This window comes from Pseudopodoces humilis, chromosome 14 (genome assembly GCF_049639895.1).
Source record: "Pseudopodoces humilis isolate 2021_Gansu_Grassland_sample_001 chromosome 14, ASM4963989v1, whole genome shotgun sequence".
In the NCBI taxonomy this organism is placed as follows: Eukaryota; Metazoa; Chordata; class Aves; order Passeriformes; family Paridae; genus Pseudopodoces; species Pseudopodoces humilis.
In genome coordinates this window covers 15,710,170-15,722,266 of record NC_142213.1, presented here as the reverse complement: position 1 = coordinate 15,722,266, position 12,097 = coordinate 15,710,170, and the positions used below count along the sequence as shown (strand labels likewise).

General features: G+C 43.0%; 2 protein-coding genes across 3 annotated transcripts in view; one reads left to right on the top strand and one right to left on the bottom strand.

Moving 5' to 3' along the window:
- The window catches only part of LOC102107968 (neural-cadherin-like), a 60,910-nt gene extending 57,679 nt beyond the window's left edge, over positions 1-3,231 (top strand). Inside the window, exon 35 of the mRNA XM_088062433.1 lies at positions 711-3,231. Within this exon, the coding sequence (XP_087918559.1) occupies positions 711-1,091 (381 nt within the window). The 3' untranslated portion in view covers positions 1,092-3,231. The remainder of the gene's footprint in view (positions 1-710) is intronic.
- Positions 3,232-4,893: 1,662 nt separating this feature from the next.
- DPY19L3 (dpy-19 like C-mannosyltransferase 3) overlaps positions 4,894-12,097 on the bottom strand; it is a 33,965-nt gene continuing 26,761 nt past the window's right edge. For both annotated transcript variants that reach the window (XM_088062174.1, XM_088062173.1), the window contains 3 exons: positions 9,250-9,382; positions 8,447-8,605; positions 4,894-7,823 (listed from right to left, as the gene is read on the bottom strand). In XM_088062174.1, coding sequence (XP_087918300.1) covers positions 7,662-7,823; positions 8,447-8,605; positions 9,250-9,382 — 454 coding nt within the window. In that variant the 3' untranslated portion in view covers positions 4,894-7,661. The remainder of the gene's footprint in view (positions 7,824-8,446; positions 8,606-9,249; positions 9,383-12,097) is intronic.

The following is a 12,097-nucleotide window of genomic DNA, read 5'->3' as shown; positions in this document are numbered from 1 at the left end:
CTGTCAACATTCTTCTTTGGCCTGTAAATCAGTCCAGGGACATAACCTTTGGGTTGTAAGGACATGAAGGATGCTGGGGGACAGGATTTCACTTCCCCTTTGCAGGTGGCACAAAGATTCTGATCAGGGAATGCCATTAACTGTTGGCATTGGCAGTTTTGTGCCAGAGGTTGTGGCACAATTCCCAGACAGCATTTACTGTGGTTGAGCTGGGAGGGAATGAGTGACTTTTTTGGGAGGTTTACTGGCTTTTACAGTTGTGCTGCTGCCACATAGTTAGGCATTATTCCAGAGACTGGTAAAATTTTATCAGAAATCACAGTAAATTTTTGAACTACTACTGCAGAAAGATTTCTTTAACGAGCTGTTTGTGAATATCCTTTCTCACCTCTTCTGACACACTTGTGGTATCAGTGTCCAGTGATGATAAGACACTCAGATCTGAATTTCAGAACAGAGATCGGGGCATTTCTGTCAGCTTTATTTATCTTTTGGTATGCAATCAGACTTGATTTTGACCCTGACTGCAGCACAGGTGTTCCTCAGGCTTTCTCAGGTGTATTGCAGGCGGCAGAGTTGGCAGAACACCCAACCCTTCAGGTGCTCACAGCTGCTGGACCGACTCGGGAATCCCTCCTTTATTCCCACCAGAACGTGAACTCTGGCGACGCACAGAGTATTAATTCCATGCGCCCGATTTCTCCCTGCAGGACGCCTACAACATGGCAGAGCTGCAGGTGTCCATCCAAGCGAGCCCGGCCTATTCGCTGCCCAGGAGGAAGGAGGCCGTGAGGGCGCGGCGCGGGGCGGCGGCGGGCCCGGCGGGGCGGGCGGAGCTGGGCCGAGCGCTGTGGGCGCTGCTGAGGGAGGCGGAGAGCAGCGCCCCGGGCCCGCCGCACGACTCCCTGCGCGTCTTCTGCACCGAGGGCGCCGGCTCCAGCGCCGGCAGCCTCAGCTCCCTCAGCTCCCTGAGCTCCCTCAGCCCCGCGGCGCTGGGCGGCGGCAGCGCCTGCGAGGACATCTGCGAGTGGGGGCCCAAGTTCGAGAAACTGAGGGAGCTGTACTCGCACAGAGAGCCAGGAGACCTGTAGCTCACCTGTAGCCGCTCTTGTCAGTTCTGGAAACAGCGGTGAAGCCCAGTTTTTTATACTCCTGCTCTCTTATTACCCCCCACCCGGCCTTTTTTCCTCTTTACAACAGGGATTCAAATTCCCACTACGGAGGCACACTTGGGCAGCAAGTTGAAAGATGAGCAGGAGCTAATCCTGGGATATGTACTTGGAAGAACAAAGAGAGAATCTGGGGTACGCAGTCATTCACATACTGTGGTTAAGAAGTACAGGTATTTTTTGTCACTAAAGCAATGCAGGACTCTTGAGGGACCCAGTGCACACGGCCAGAGGTGTGCTGGAGCTGAGGAAAGCATGCTGGGCGTGCTGTTTCTGGTGCTTTAACAGTTATTTGAAGAAAAAAACACCATGTATTTTTCTCATGTAAATGAAGTCTGTGGTGTACGATATCCCTCTTGTTTCCCGCAGTGGCGCAGAGATCGCAGTGCAGGTGCCAGTCCGGGGGTACAGGTAAAGAAGCAGAAGGATGAATTGGAACTTCACTTATGCTGTGATTAAATCCCTTTACGCTGCCCTACAAGGGCAGAAACTGGATTTAGGTATAACACATGAACCCAGGTGCTTACAACTACATAATTTTCCTAAGGAAAAGGCCAGGTGTTCTGGCTACATGCCTCAAAAGGGGCTGGTCAGGAATTTCGGTAGCAAACACCCCAGTTCACCACAATCTCTCATTCCTAATGAGCTGCTAAACTGAGCCTAAACCAGCCTGAACTGTGCCATTTGCATCTACAACTCTGTTGCTCATGTTTTCTTAAATCTCATTTGATAGAAGCATTGCAGGACATATCTGGGGACAGAGAAAGACAGGGAAAAGCTAACAGCAGTAGCAGCAGGTGGAATATTATGCTCTAAATTAATCAGTCCCTTTTTCAAACCATTTAATGTCCAGCTACTATGCTGGATTTTTCTTAAACTTGACAATATTTGGAAGTGAGAAGGTGCCACTAAATTAATTTTTTTTAAATTGAGATCACTTGTACAGATAAATGGAGTACAGTGCAGCAAGCCCAAAATCTTAAGCTGTGCTGTTTCTTCTATGTATCATATGTAAATTATACTATGGTATGTAAACTATATGTAATATGTATATTATAGATTATGAGCTAATAATATGAATATATCCTAGTTTCTAATAATTTGTTTCTTTAAAAGAAAGCATGAAACAATGTGTTGTAACAGACATTAAAACTGCTTTGCTCACAGTAGCTTGTTTTGGGAGGTCTGGCTTTTATTTTTATACATCTATTAAAACCTGTAAGTAGGTGAATGCTGTCTGCAGGCCAGCTCAGTTTGCACATTTCCCAAATGAGAAATATCCACACACTACCTTGTTCTCATATGCACTTGTGCCACTCTGGAAAATCTTGAGTGCCCCATTAAGCAGTGGTTACACAGTGCAGGTGGTGAGCATTGTCCTCTGGAAAACCTAAATCCTGTTTTTACTCAGACCCAATGGTTTTGGTTCACAGACAGTACAGTCTGTGATTTCATAATTTTCTTGACACTTTTATTTGCCTGGGAGGAAACCCTGGCTGAAACATCCTTGCAGTGTTCACCAGGCCAGCGTGCCAGCTCCTGTATTCCATGATCTCACCAGTCACAAACAGGTTATGGAAAATGAACAAAATATATATTATGCACAAAAATCTGTTCCTTCCTGAAACAGTAATAATTTTGTCTACATACCTTGTGTTCTTGCCATACCTATGGACATGCTGTTGCTTTGGCTGGTTTTAATGTAATTTAGCCTGTAAGCTCCTTGGGGCCAGTGCTGTCTTTATTTGCCTGTCAAGTGTCCTGCCTATCTCAGGCACCATATGAATAATAAACCAGCCTTCTGTCTCGGGTGTCTCTGCCTTGTTTGTGTTTAAGGATGACTGAAGGGTGGACTCTGTTGAATTATTTCTCAGTTTTGCTCAGATGCTTCCACGGATGTGAGTCACGGGTGCTGTGCTGCCTGAAAAGCTTCTGCTGGTGGGCTCAGGATCCAGTCACGCACCCAGAGAACACTTCTAGACCTTGTCAAAGCTCTTCCTCCACCCCTGAGGAACTGGACTGGTCCCTGGGTGAGACAGACAACAAGCACAAGTGGTGCCCAGGAACCCTGTGGGTGGCAAACAGTGGGTCACACAGAGTAGCCACAGCGCTGCGGAAGTTCACGTGTCAGTGCTGTCCCAAATGCTGCTTGCCTGCTGCTCCTTCCTTTTCCCTTACAGCTGTGGCCCTACTTTGTAACCAAACATGAAAACAACACCCCCAGAGCCTCGGAGCTGTCTGTGCACTCACAGTGAGCCCCACCTTGTACAGAACACACAAAACAGAACAAAAGGACAGGAAACATTTCCAAACTGCTCTAGGAGCTTGTGTCGATACAATCTCTGTAATGGGACACACTCATTTGCAGCTGCCATGCCCTATTAAAGCCTACTCTTCCTCTTTCCAGAGATTACTAATTAGTTCACTTAATTTATCTGTTTTAATTTGCATGCTGCTCTTTTAATTACTGTGCAATTGCTGAAATCATATCCTCACTTGTTCTGCATTTGCACAGGAACAAATATTTCAGTGCCTCTACAGAAAGGCTTATCCCATCACTGCCATGGCTCCCAGGGAGAACAGCTGGCTTTCCACAGAAAGCTGTGCCATGGGTCATGGGGGAAGGAAAAACACTAAATAAAATACCCTGTTGGGTCCCTAGGTAGTGGGATTTTCAGTAATCTAGTACTTTTATTAATCTTCTTCTATGTTCTTTACAGACTTTAAACATATAGCAAGAACATTTTATTTAGCATAAAATGTTTGTAAAGGTCTGGAATTTAAATAATCATGTGGATATTAGTATTTAATCTGGCTGCCTGTCAACTACATTAATCTTTGCAGTCTTCCCCTGTTAAAATGACATTCCAAATACATAACAGGGAGCCAAGCCATAGGAAAGCTGATTGTCCTTAGGTCTGACCTACTGACCAGCAGGTTTAGGAGGGAAAACAGGACTGTAAAGAAGCAGGATTAGGTGGGAAGAAGAAAAATGAGCATTTTCTTAATTACAAGAATGCTAAAACCCATGGCCATCTCCTGGGGATTGAAAGGAGGAGGTTCCCTGGAGCCCAGAACCTCCTCTATGCAAAAATACCACGTGTTTTACATCCCATCAATTACATTGATCCCTAATTAATGCTGGTGAACCAACTCCCCCGAGCCCCCTTTAGACCAGTCCTACGTGGGGGCATTTTTGTCTCCAGCTCTGCACATCCTGCAGCTCTTGCCACAAGAGTCACATCAGGGCACCCTACTGCATATACAGCCCTTGAAATGTGCTTCTTTGCTCCCCAAGAATGCACCTTTCTGTTCATTAAAAATACTAAACTTGAGCTACAATGTGGAAACAAGCAGGTCAAAGCATTTAATATATGATTTTATATATATATTATACACTTAATAAATAAAAAAATAATATTTATTTAAATGGATATACTGCCTCAGTCTGCTGACCTTACTGGAGTTGACATGCACAGGGTGATGACTGGTAAAAATCATAGCTGGTACCTTTAGCTTCTAACAAAGGAAACCCAGTGATCTGTTAAAACACAGAGATGATCCCAAAAAAGTTAGTGCTACACACAATAAAATGAGCTTGAGAAGCTAAAAAATATTGAGTAAAAATATTTTACTTTCCTCCTATATGGACTGAAACAAACTTGATTCCCTAGCCAGGTCTTTCTCAACCCATCCCAATGTATAAAAAAGCAAAAAAAGTGACTTTGAAATTACACAATTTATTTAGTATACAATAGTCATTACATCATTTTACAACAACATATTATAAAATAACTATGTTAGATCCCACCAGCAGAACACTGAAACAAGAAATGAAAATACACTTACGGCTTTTCTCAAAGGCTTTTCTCTCTTAAAAAAAGTCCTGACTCCTTGATAGCATTTTGTCTGCAATCTAAAAAAAAAAAGCCATTTATACCACAATCCCACTGATCACACGCAGCACAAAGTCCTTGTCCCTGCCATTCCCACTGCTGGTTACCAGGGAGAGTCAGTGCCTCAGGAATGGGAGGTGCAGCCCTTCTCCCCCAGCCCCTCGCAGGCCTTGTTTCAAACAGGGGCAGGGGGGAGCTGCTCCCTCTGAGCTGGGAACTGCTCGTGGCCCTCAGCATGTGGATTTACTGTTTGAAGCAGGCTGGTGTCTGAATGCTGCACTGCAGTCCCTGGAATATCCCTTAGTGTTAAACTTTTCTGATAATCTCTCACAATACATCTTTCTGTTTAAAAAAAACCCAAACAAACCAGTTTTCACTTGGCAGTTTCTGTGAAAAGGTTAAATTTCTCCTTTGGCAATATTAGAGACTGCATTTTTGAATTAAGTCTGTGTAAAAATAATTACTATTCCAGTCAGGATTTCTTAGTCTCAGCTGTTACCTGTAAGTAAATTCTGAAGACAACAGGCTACCTGTGGGCTTGGGAATCCCTCCCCTCCACCAAAGGAAAGTTACTGCACCTTTCCAGAAAGATCCAATTGCATTCTAGAACAAGCCATACAGCCCAGACATCTTTTACCTTTTGTGTGCTTGTTTTCAATTACTGAAGGCACTCACTGAGGGATTCACTGACCCAGGCTTGCAGCAAGAACCACCATGCATCATTACAGGCCTAATTAAAGTTTTAATACTGATTAAAATGTTTTATTATTGTATTATGTTAAACTGCAGTGGTCTCCAACCTCATTAAAGGATACAGGCTAGGAATTACTCAGGAGTTTCAGCTGCTCAGTGTAACAATCCAGCTCCTGTCAGCGTGTGATTTAACACAGCCCAGCTACAGCACAGCCTTCTGTGCCAGAGAGAAAGGCAGAAAGATGTTGAACATTGTTTAATGAGTATTTACTGAATATAAAACGGTTTGAGCATGTGACATAACCATCTCCATCTCTTTGGTGATTTACCTCTGTACAACTGAAAGGGAGAACACTTAAATCATTTGGAATTGGAGCCCAGCTCAGTTGTGACAGGTAATCACATTACACATCTTGATTAAATTAAATATGGAGTTTGCTATCTGCAGCACTTTAAGTTTCCCATCATTAGAAATTAATTGCGGTAGGTAATTATTGTAACTGAGTTATTTGCATAGGCCACAAACACTCTTATAGGTGTTCAAATGTTAATTCAGCCTGGGCCTAGAGGCACTTGATTATTACAATTTTGTTTTTTTAAGAAACAAATGAGCCTAGTGGATGTCTAATTCAAGATGGAGAGTACTGTGAGGCTTCCAAAGTTGATTTCTGATTTAAATTTAAACCCAAAGCACTGCTAAAAACACAGCAAAAGCCATGTGGTACCTTCATAACATTTAGAAATCCAATACAAATCACAAAGTTCAGGCTGGTAAAAAGACAAAGGGTACAAACAAATCACAAAATTCTCAGCATCGAGGTCTGATTTCATTTAATCTTTCATTTAATTTTAAAATCCTAGTAGTCTCTGTTTTAGGCTAAAGAACAAGGACACAGTGATTTTGTGCTAGAATATAGAGCTCTGTGTCTGAAATTATACAAAACAAAGCTCTATGATCTGAATGTATTTGAAATACTGGTTTCCTGCTGATTTAGAGACGAGTTTTTCTTTTGTCCGATTTTGCTATCCTAGTGGGATTCACACAAGGAGAAAAAGGATCCCCTGTAGTTCAGACACTATATACAGAAAAGTGTTCTGAGAATCCAAACTGAGAAATTCAGATTTTTGTTTGTTCTGAGCATTTTACAAGGATATAAACATGCAACATGTATCAAGCATGCTCCAGCCTTTTTTCTCACTAGAAATATGTAACACTCCATCATTAAACACTATGTTATAAACCAGTTTGTTTCTGATCACTAAAAATGCTGGACCAAAGATTAAAGTTTTTTCTTCAAAATTGTTTGCTTAATCCGCACTCACTGATTCTGCAGTCACGCTCACAAGACTGGAAACTCATATCCACATACATTCCCAAAGAATTCAAAAAAGAGGCACTGAAAGAGCACAAGGATCTGTCAAAAAGGATGAGACTGTAAGACAAAACTTCATTTTGTGACTATTTTTAGGATTCACAAAGGCAATGCTTACTCAGGGCAGGAGCAGCATGGGCTGCTTTCACTGAATTTCTACCATTTGAGAGGAAAATCTGAACTGCTGAGCAGATTCACAGGCTGGCACTTGGCAGTGCTCCCACAGGCTGCTGCCTTTGTCTTCCAAACAGTTGAAACTGGAAAACAATTACAACCTAAATATTCTGAGGGTCAAAATTTATAATCAAAATGGTCCCTGCTAGCATTTATTTATGAATTTATGAAAATTTTGGTAACATCAATGATGTTATCAAAATTAAACTGTCTAAAAAAAAAGAATCACAGTAATTAAACAGGAAATCATCGGTGTAAAACGTCTTAAAAATATAACCTGTTTGTAAACTTCATCTGCATTTCCTAATGTGGGTCCTAGCAGTGGAATACTGAACTTTAAGTCACGGTTGGAAATGTTATTTATGCTTGGCAAGTTTGTAAACATGGAATGTTTTGTTTTGAAACACCCTGGTGAAGTGCATGGTGTAAGAAGGAAGGTTTTTTTTAATTTCCTCACAGAAGCGAGGATGCAATGAAGGTTTCAAATCAGGTTCATTCTCTCCCAAGCCATCCATGATCTGCAATGAAATGGAACAGATGTGTGAGATTTCTTTAGCCAATTCAATTTAGCTATAGGCAATAACAAGTTCCTAACAACCTCCACAATACATTCACTGGGTCAGGCTGGCCAGGTTTGTTCACAGTATGAAACAAGGGGAAGGAAAGAACAGCTTTAAACCAGTAAGACTCAGAATATTGTCTCTAAATGGATAAAACTGTTTTGTCAGAGGTACCTATCTGCTTGGGCTTGTGCAGCCTGCTCTGGCTCCACCTCAGCCCCAGAAATACCTGAGAACTCCCCTGACACAGAGTGGTAACAGAACCACACTGTGCCTGTGGGAACTGAAGCTCTGAAGTGATTTATACTGGGGAGGGAACTCTGCTTGTGCACTCCTAACCTAGAACTTGTCAGGAAGTGCTTACTTATCCTGCCCAGGCTGAAATTCCCCCTTTTTTGTTCTCAAATACCCTTAAAAGCAAGCAGTGTTAATTTGGCCATTTTGAGAATGTCTGAAGGCTGCGGTAGGTTTTCCTTCCCACAGTGCAAATACGCTGAGCTACCTCAGATCTCACTAACTGGGTTTCAGAGCAAAGTCAAGCAAAATGTATTTTATTTTTTGATCTTGTCTGTAACACTCACGTGGCCATTGGCTACATCCAGCAGGTCTCGCAGGCGGCAGCCCCTGCTGTGCCTCCTCTCATAGCAAATGCTGTCCTCCAGGATCACGTAGTCCGTGCCAAAGGAGCGCAGGATTCCGTACACGTCACCGGGAGATCGCTTGGCATAGATCTGGTAAATCTGGAGAACAAGGAAACTGAGCTCCAACACACACATCAGCACTCACTATTGCTTTGTTTGCTCTGTCATGACTCCTCTATCTTGAGCCAAACAAAGAACTGAGCCTGAGAAACCATGTGAATCAAATATTACAGAAACAATCTATAAATGCTTTATTCAATAGCCACATGGATATGTGTGTTGTGGCGAGGATGCTGCTGGCTACACAACACTGGATGGTGCTGTCAGGCTTTGAGAATATCTCAAGCCCAGTGAAGGGTAGGTGGAAACAGTCTCCCCAGCTCTGTGTGGAGTTTCCCAGGGTGGTTTCTATATCACATGCTGTGTGTTGTTATGGGAACTGAAGGGAGTGTCAGGGAATGCTCTGTGTGGGTTTAACAGCCCAAGCAGGCACCAGGATCTACTGATGCCACAGTAGCCAAACCAGTGCCCTTGGGACTAGCTGGGTACCCAGGCACAGAGCTGCTCAGACACTCACCAGCTGCCAGAAGTGAGTCAGGAGATCCCAAAGCACTTAAATCCTGGGCCTGTGCCCGACAGTAAGTTACTCCGTAAGTAAAGCACATGATGCCTTTTGCATTGTTTGCTGGAGTGGAGTCAGTGACATGGGCAAGGATTACTTTAAAAAATCAGAAATCTCTTACCTGCTTTGTTCTCTCTCTCAGGTTCTTATCCTCGTAGTGGGGATGGTTGGTTAAGGTCCGTCCAGTGCACAGTTTGACTCCTGCCAACAGCTGCATGCTCCCAGCAAACACTGCTGTGTTTGGAGTGTTTGACCTAAACAAATGTTGATAAGTCTGAGGAAGTCTCTGCAGGGGCATTTTTGCAATGCTTGTGACAGATCAGAAGGAAAAAAAAGACTGCAAAAGTATTTTTCTGCTTCTCCTCTATTCAGGGAGCAAACTGTTCAAGCAACTGTTTTCTTCAAATGCCAGTGGATAAATTATAATTATACTCAACTGCAAATAAAAAATTTACTAAGCACTATGAGGAAATCTAAGGAAAACATGATCCTGACAATTTCAAACTATTTCTATATTTAATATACTTCTCAGGTTCATAAAGCCTCTGAATATTTATAGGTTTCTATATTCTAATTCTTTTAAAATTTCAAGGAACTTATTGTGACTTAGGTTTGTGTCTGATATATGTAAGGTACTTTATATAAAATGAATTGTTTAATCTGAATGGTAAAACTTTCTGCTCCTGTCCTGGCATTCACCATTCACTTGGAACGAAAACTTTGTTCCATGAGACATTCATCTTCCTATTCTGACACCAGTGGGAGAGAAACTATGAAAAAAGACACCCCAGTTGTAAAAAGCTGGGGCAGGGGGATGTAGAAGATGCCAGAATAATGCTGTCACTTATTGTTACTGTAACCTTAGAAATTCCACAAAGCAATCCTGTTATCTCAGGATCACTCAAATACCAATAATGAAAAATTTGTTTTATGCTCACCTTCTTCCCAACAAGCTTACAATCTAAGATATTTGCAAAGACACAACAGAAGAGCAGAGCAAAAAGTAAGAGTAAAAATGCCAGGCAATGAATACTCCCATCATCAGGCTAATTGAAACTGGCTATATTTTGCTGAAGTGTTTTCTAGTGCTTAGTAGGCACATAACCATGGAAGGGTCTGTGAAGACTAAACTAAGAGAAAGCAGCACACATGAAATCAACTAAAATGAAATTAGAATGTGAATAGGTGCCTAACATCCCCTTACATGCACTAAAGTACTCCAGTAACTGTGACACTTAGGGGTGCACTTTAGGGAGCCTTTGGAAACTGCAGCTACACACTCAGCCCTCTTTAAGCTCCATGATCGGCTTGAAAATGTTAGAGACAAGTATTAAATTTTACTATTGCCTTTCAAGAGATTATGCTTAGCAAATGAATTAATAATTACAAACCTTTCCTAAGAAATCTTGCACTGGTACATTAATCTCATCTAGGAAGGCCAGGGATAGTGTTTTTAATAGGCCAGTTTAACTTTACTGATAGACTAGTCCTTCAGCACTTTATAAAACCAGTTTTCATTTTCAAGTCTGAAAATATTTAATCTCCTAAGAAATTATTTATTACTTAAAATATTCAAAGCCACAAGTGTCCTGAAGTACATGTTCCATCGCAAGAAATTAATTCCTGTTGGAATTTAGGACTATGCAAATGGAATGGCCCTGACAGGCTGTCAGCCAGGACTCATCCCTGGAGCTGTGGGAAAGCACAAGTCTGTAGGACTAAGCTGCAAAGGACATGGGCTGGACTCACAGAGGGGAGAGCTTAGACACCCAAATAAAAATGATGATTCTTAAAGCATCTTCAACATATTTCTGTGTTTATGCCTGGGACAGGCAACTTCTGATGTGACAAGTACGTTTCTGTGCTTGTTCAAGATTAGTTCAAATTTTAAAACCTGACTGGCCTTACCAAGGCAACCCTGCTCTTCTGATAGCAGATTTGCATTATAATGGGTTCTGTAGCAGACTCCAACTTACTTAAACCCACTCACACAGCCCCTCCCAGCAAGTACCAAAGGCAAAACCACAAGAAAAAAAGCAAAACGAAAAAGCCAAACCAGCCTGCAGGCTCTTTTCTTTAAAAATTAAGCTAAATGAAATGGTGATAGTGTCCTTTATCAATAACCTACTGGTAAAAACGCATGTCAAAAATGTAGAATCACGGAATACACAGAGTTGGAAGGGGCCCACAGCGCTCATCCAGCCCAGCCCCTGTCCCTGCTGACCCCCCAGCAATCCCCCTGGGCATCCCTGGAGCGCTGTCCAAAGGCTCCTGGAGCTCTGGCAGCCTCCTGCCCATCCCTGGGGAGCCTGGGCAGTGCCAGCACCTCTGGGGGAAGCTGAACCTTTCCTGATCTCCAGCCTGAGCCTGCTCCGTTCGCAGGGAACAGAGATTGGAGCTGGGCCCCCAGTGAATCTCCCCTCAGGAAACGGATCATGCAGAAGATTCAGGATTCCCTTTCCAAAAGCATTCACTCCTGTCCAGAAGGGGTGAAATACATTTCAAAAAATTAGTTACATTTTTTACCAGACAGAGCTTTGCCAGCACTTCCTGCTCTCCCCATCCCTTGAAGACAATCTAGTGACCCTTGCTTGCTTTTCAAAAAACTGCCTTATGTGCTTTGGTACAGGGTGGAGTCTAAAATCTGGTGTTTCAGGTAAAGGCAGATGTTTCCCTGAGATTTACAGGTTTGAAGTCCTAGGAAATGATACTCCTTCAGACACATCACTGTCCATAGTTTACTGGCCAGCTCACATATTCTCAGACCAGCAGGAGCTACTCTTTCCCTGTGCTGCACTGGCAGTAGGAGCACAAGTGCTGGATTTCAGTGCCCCGGGCAGAGAGCAGGGAGGTGACACTGGGAGGTGACACTGGGAGGTGACACTGGGAGGTGACACTGGGAGGTGACACAGAGCCCCAGTGTCTGCCCTCTCCAGTTCCCTCCCCAGAGCTCGTGCAGGTGCCACTGC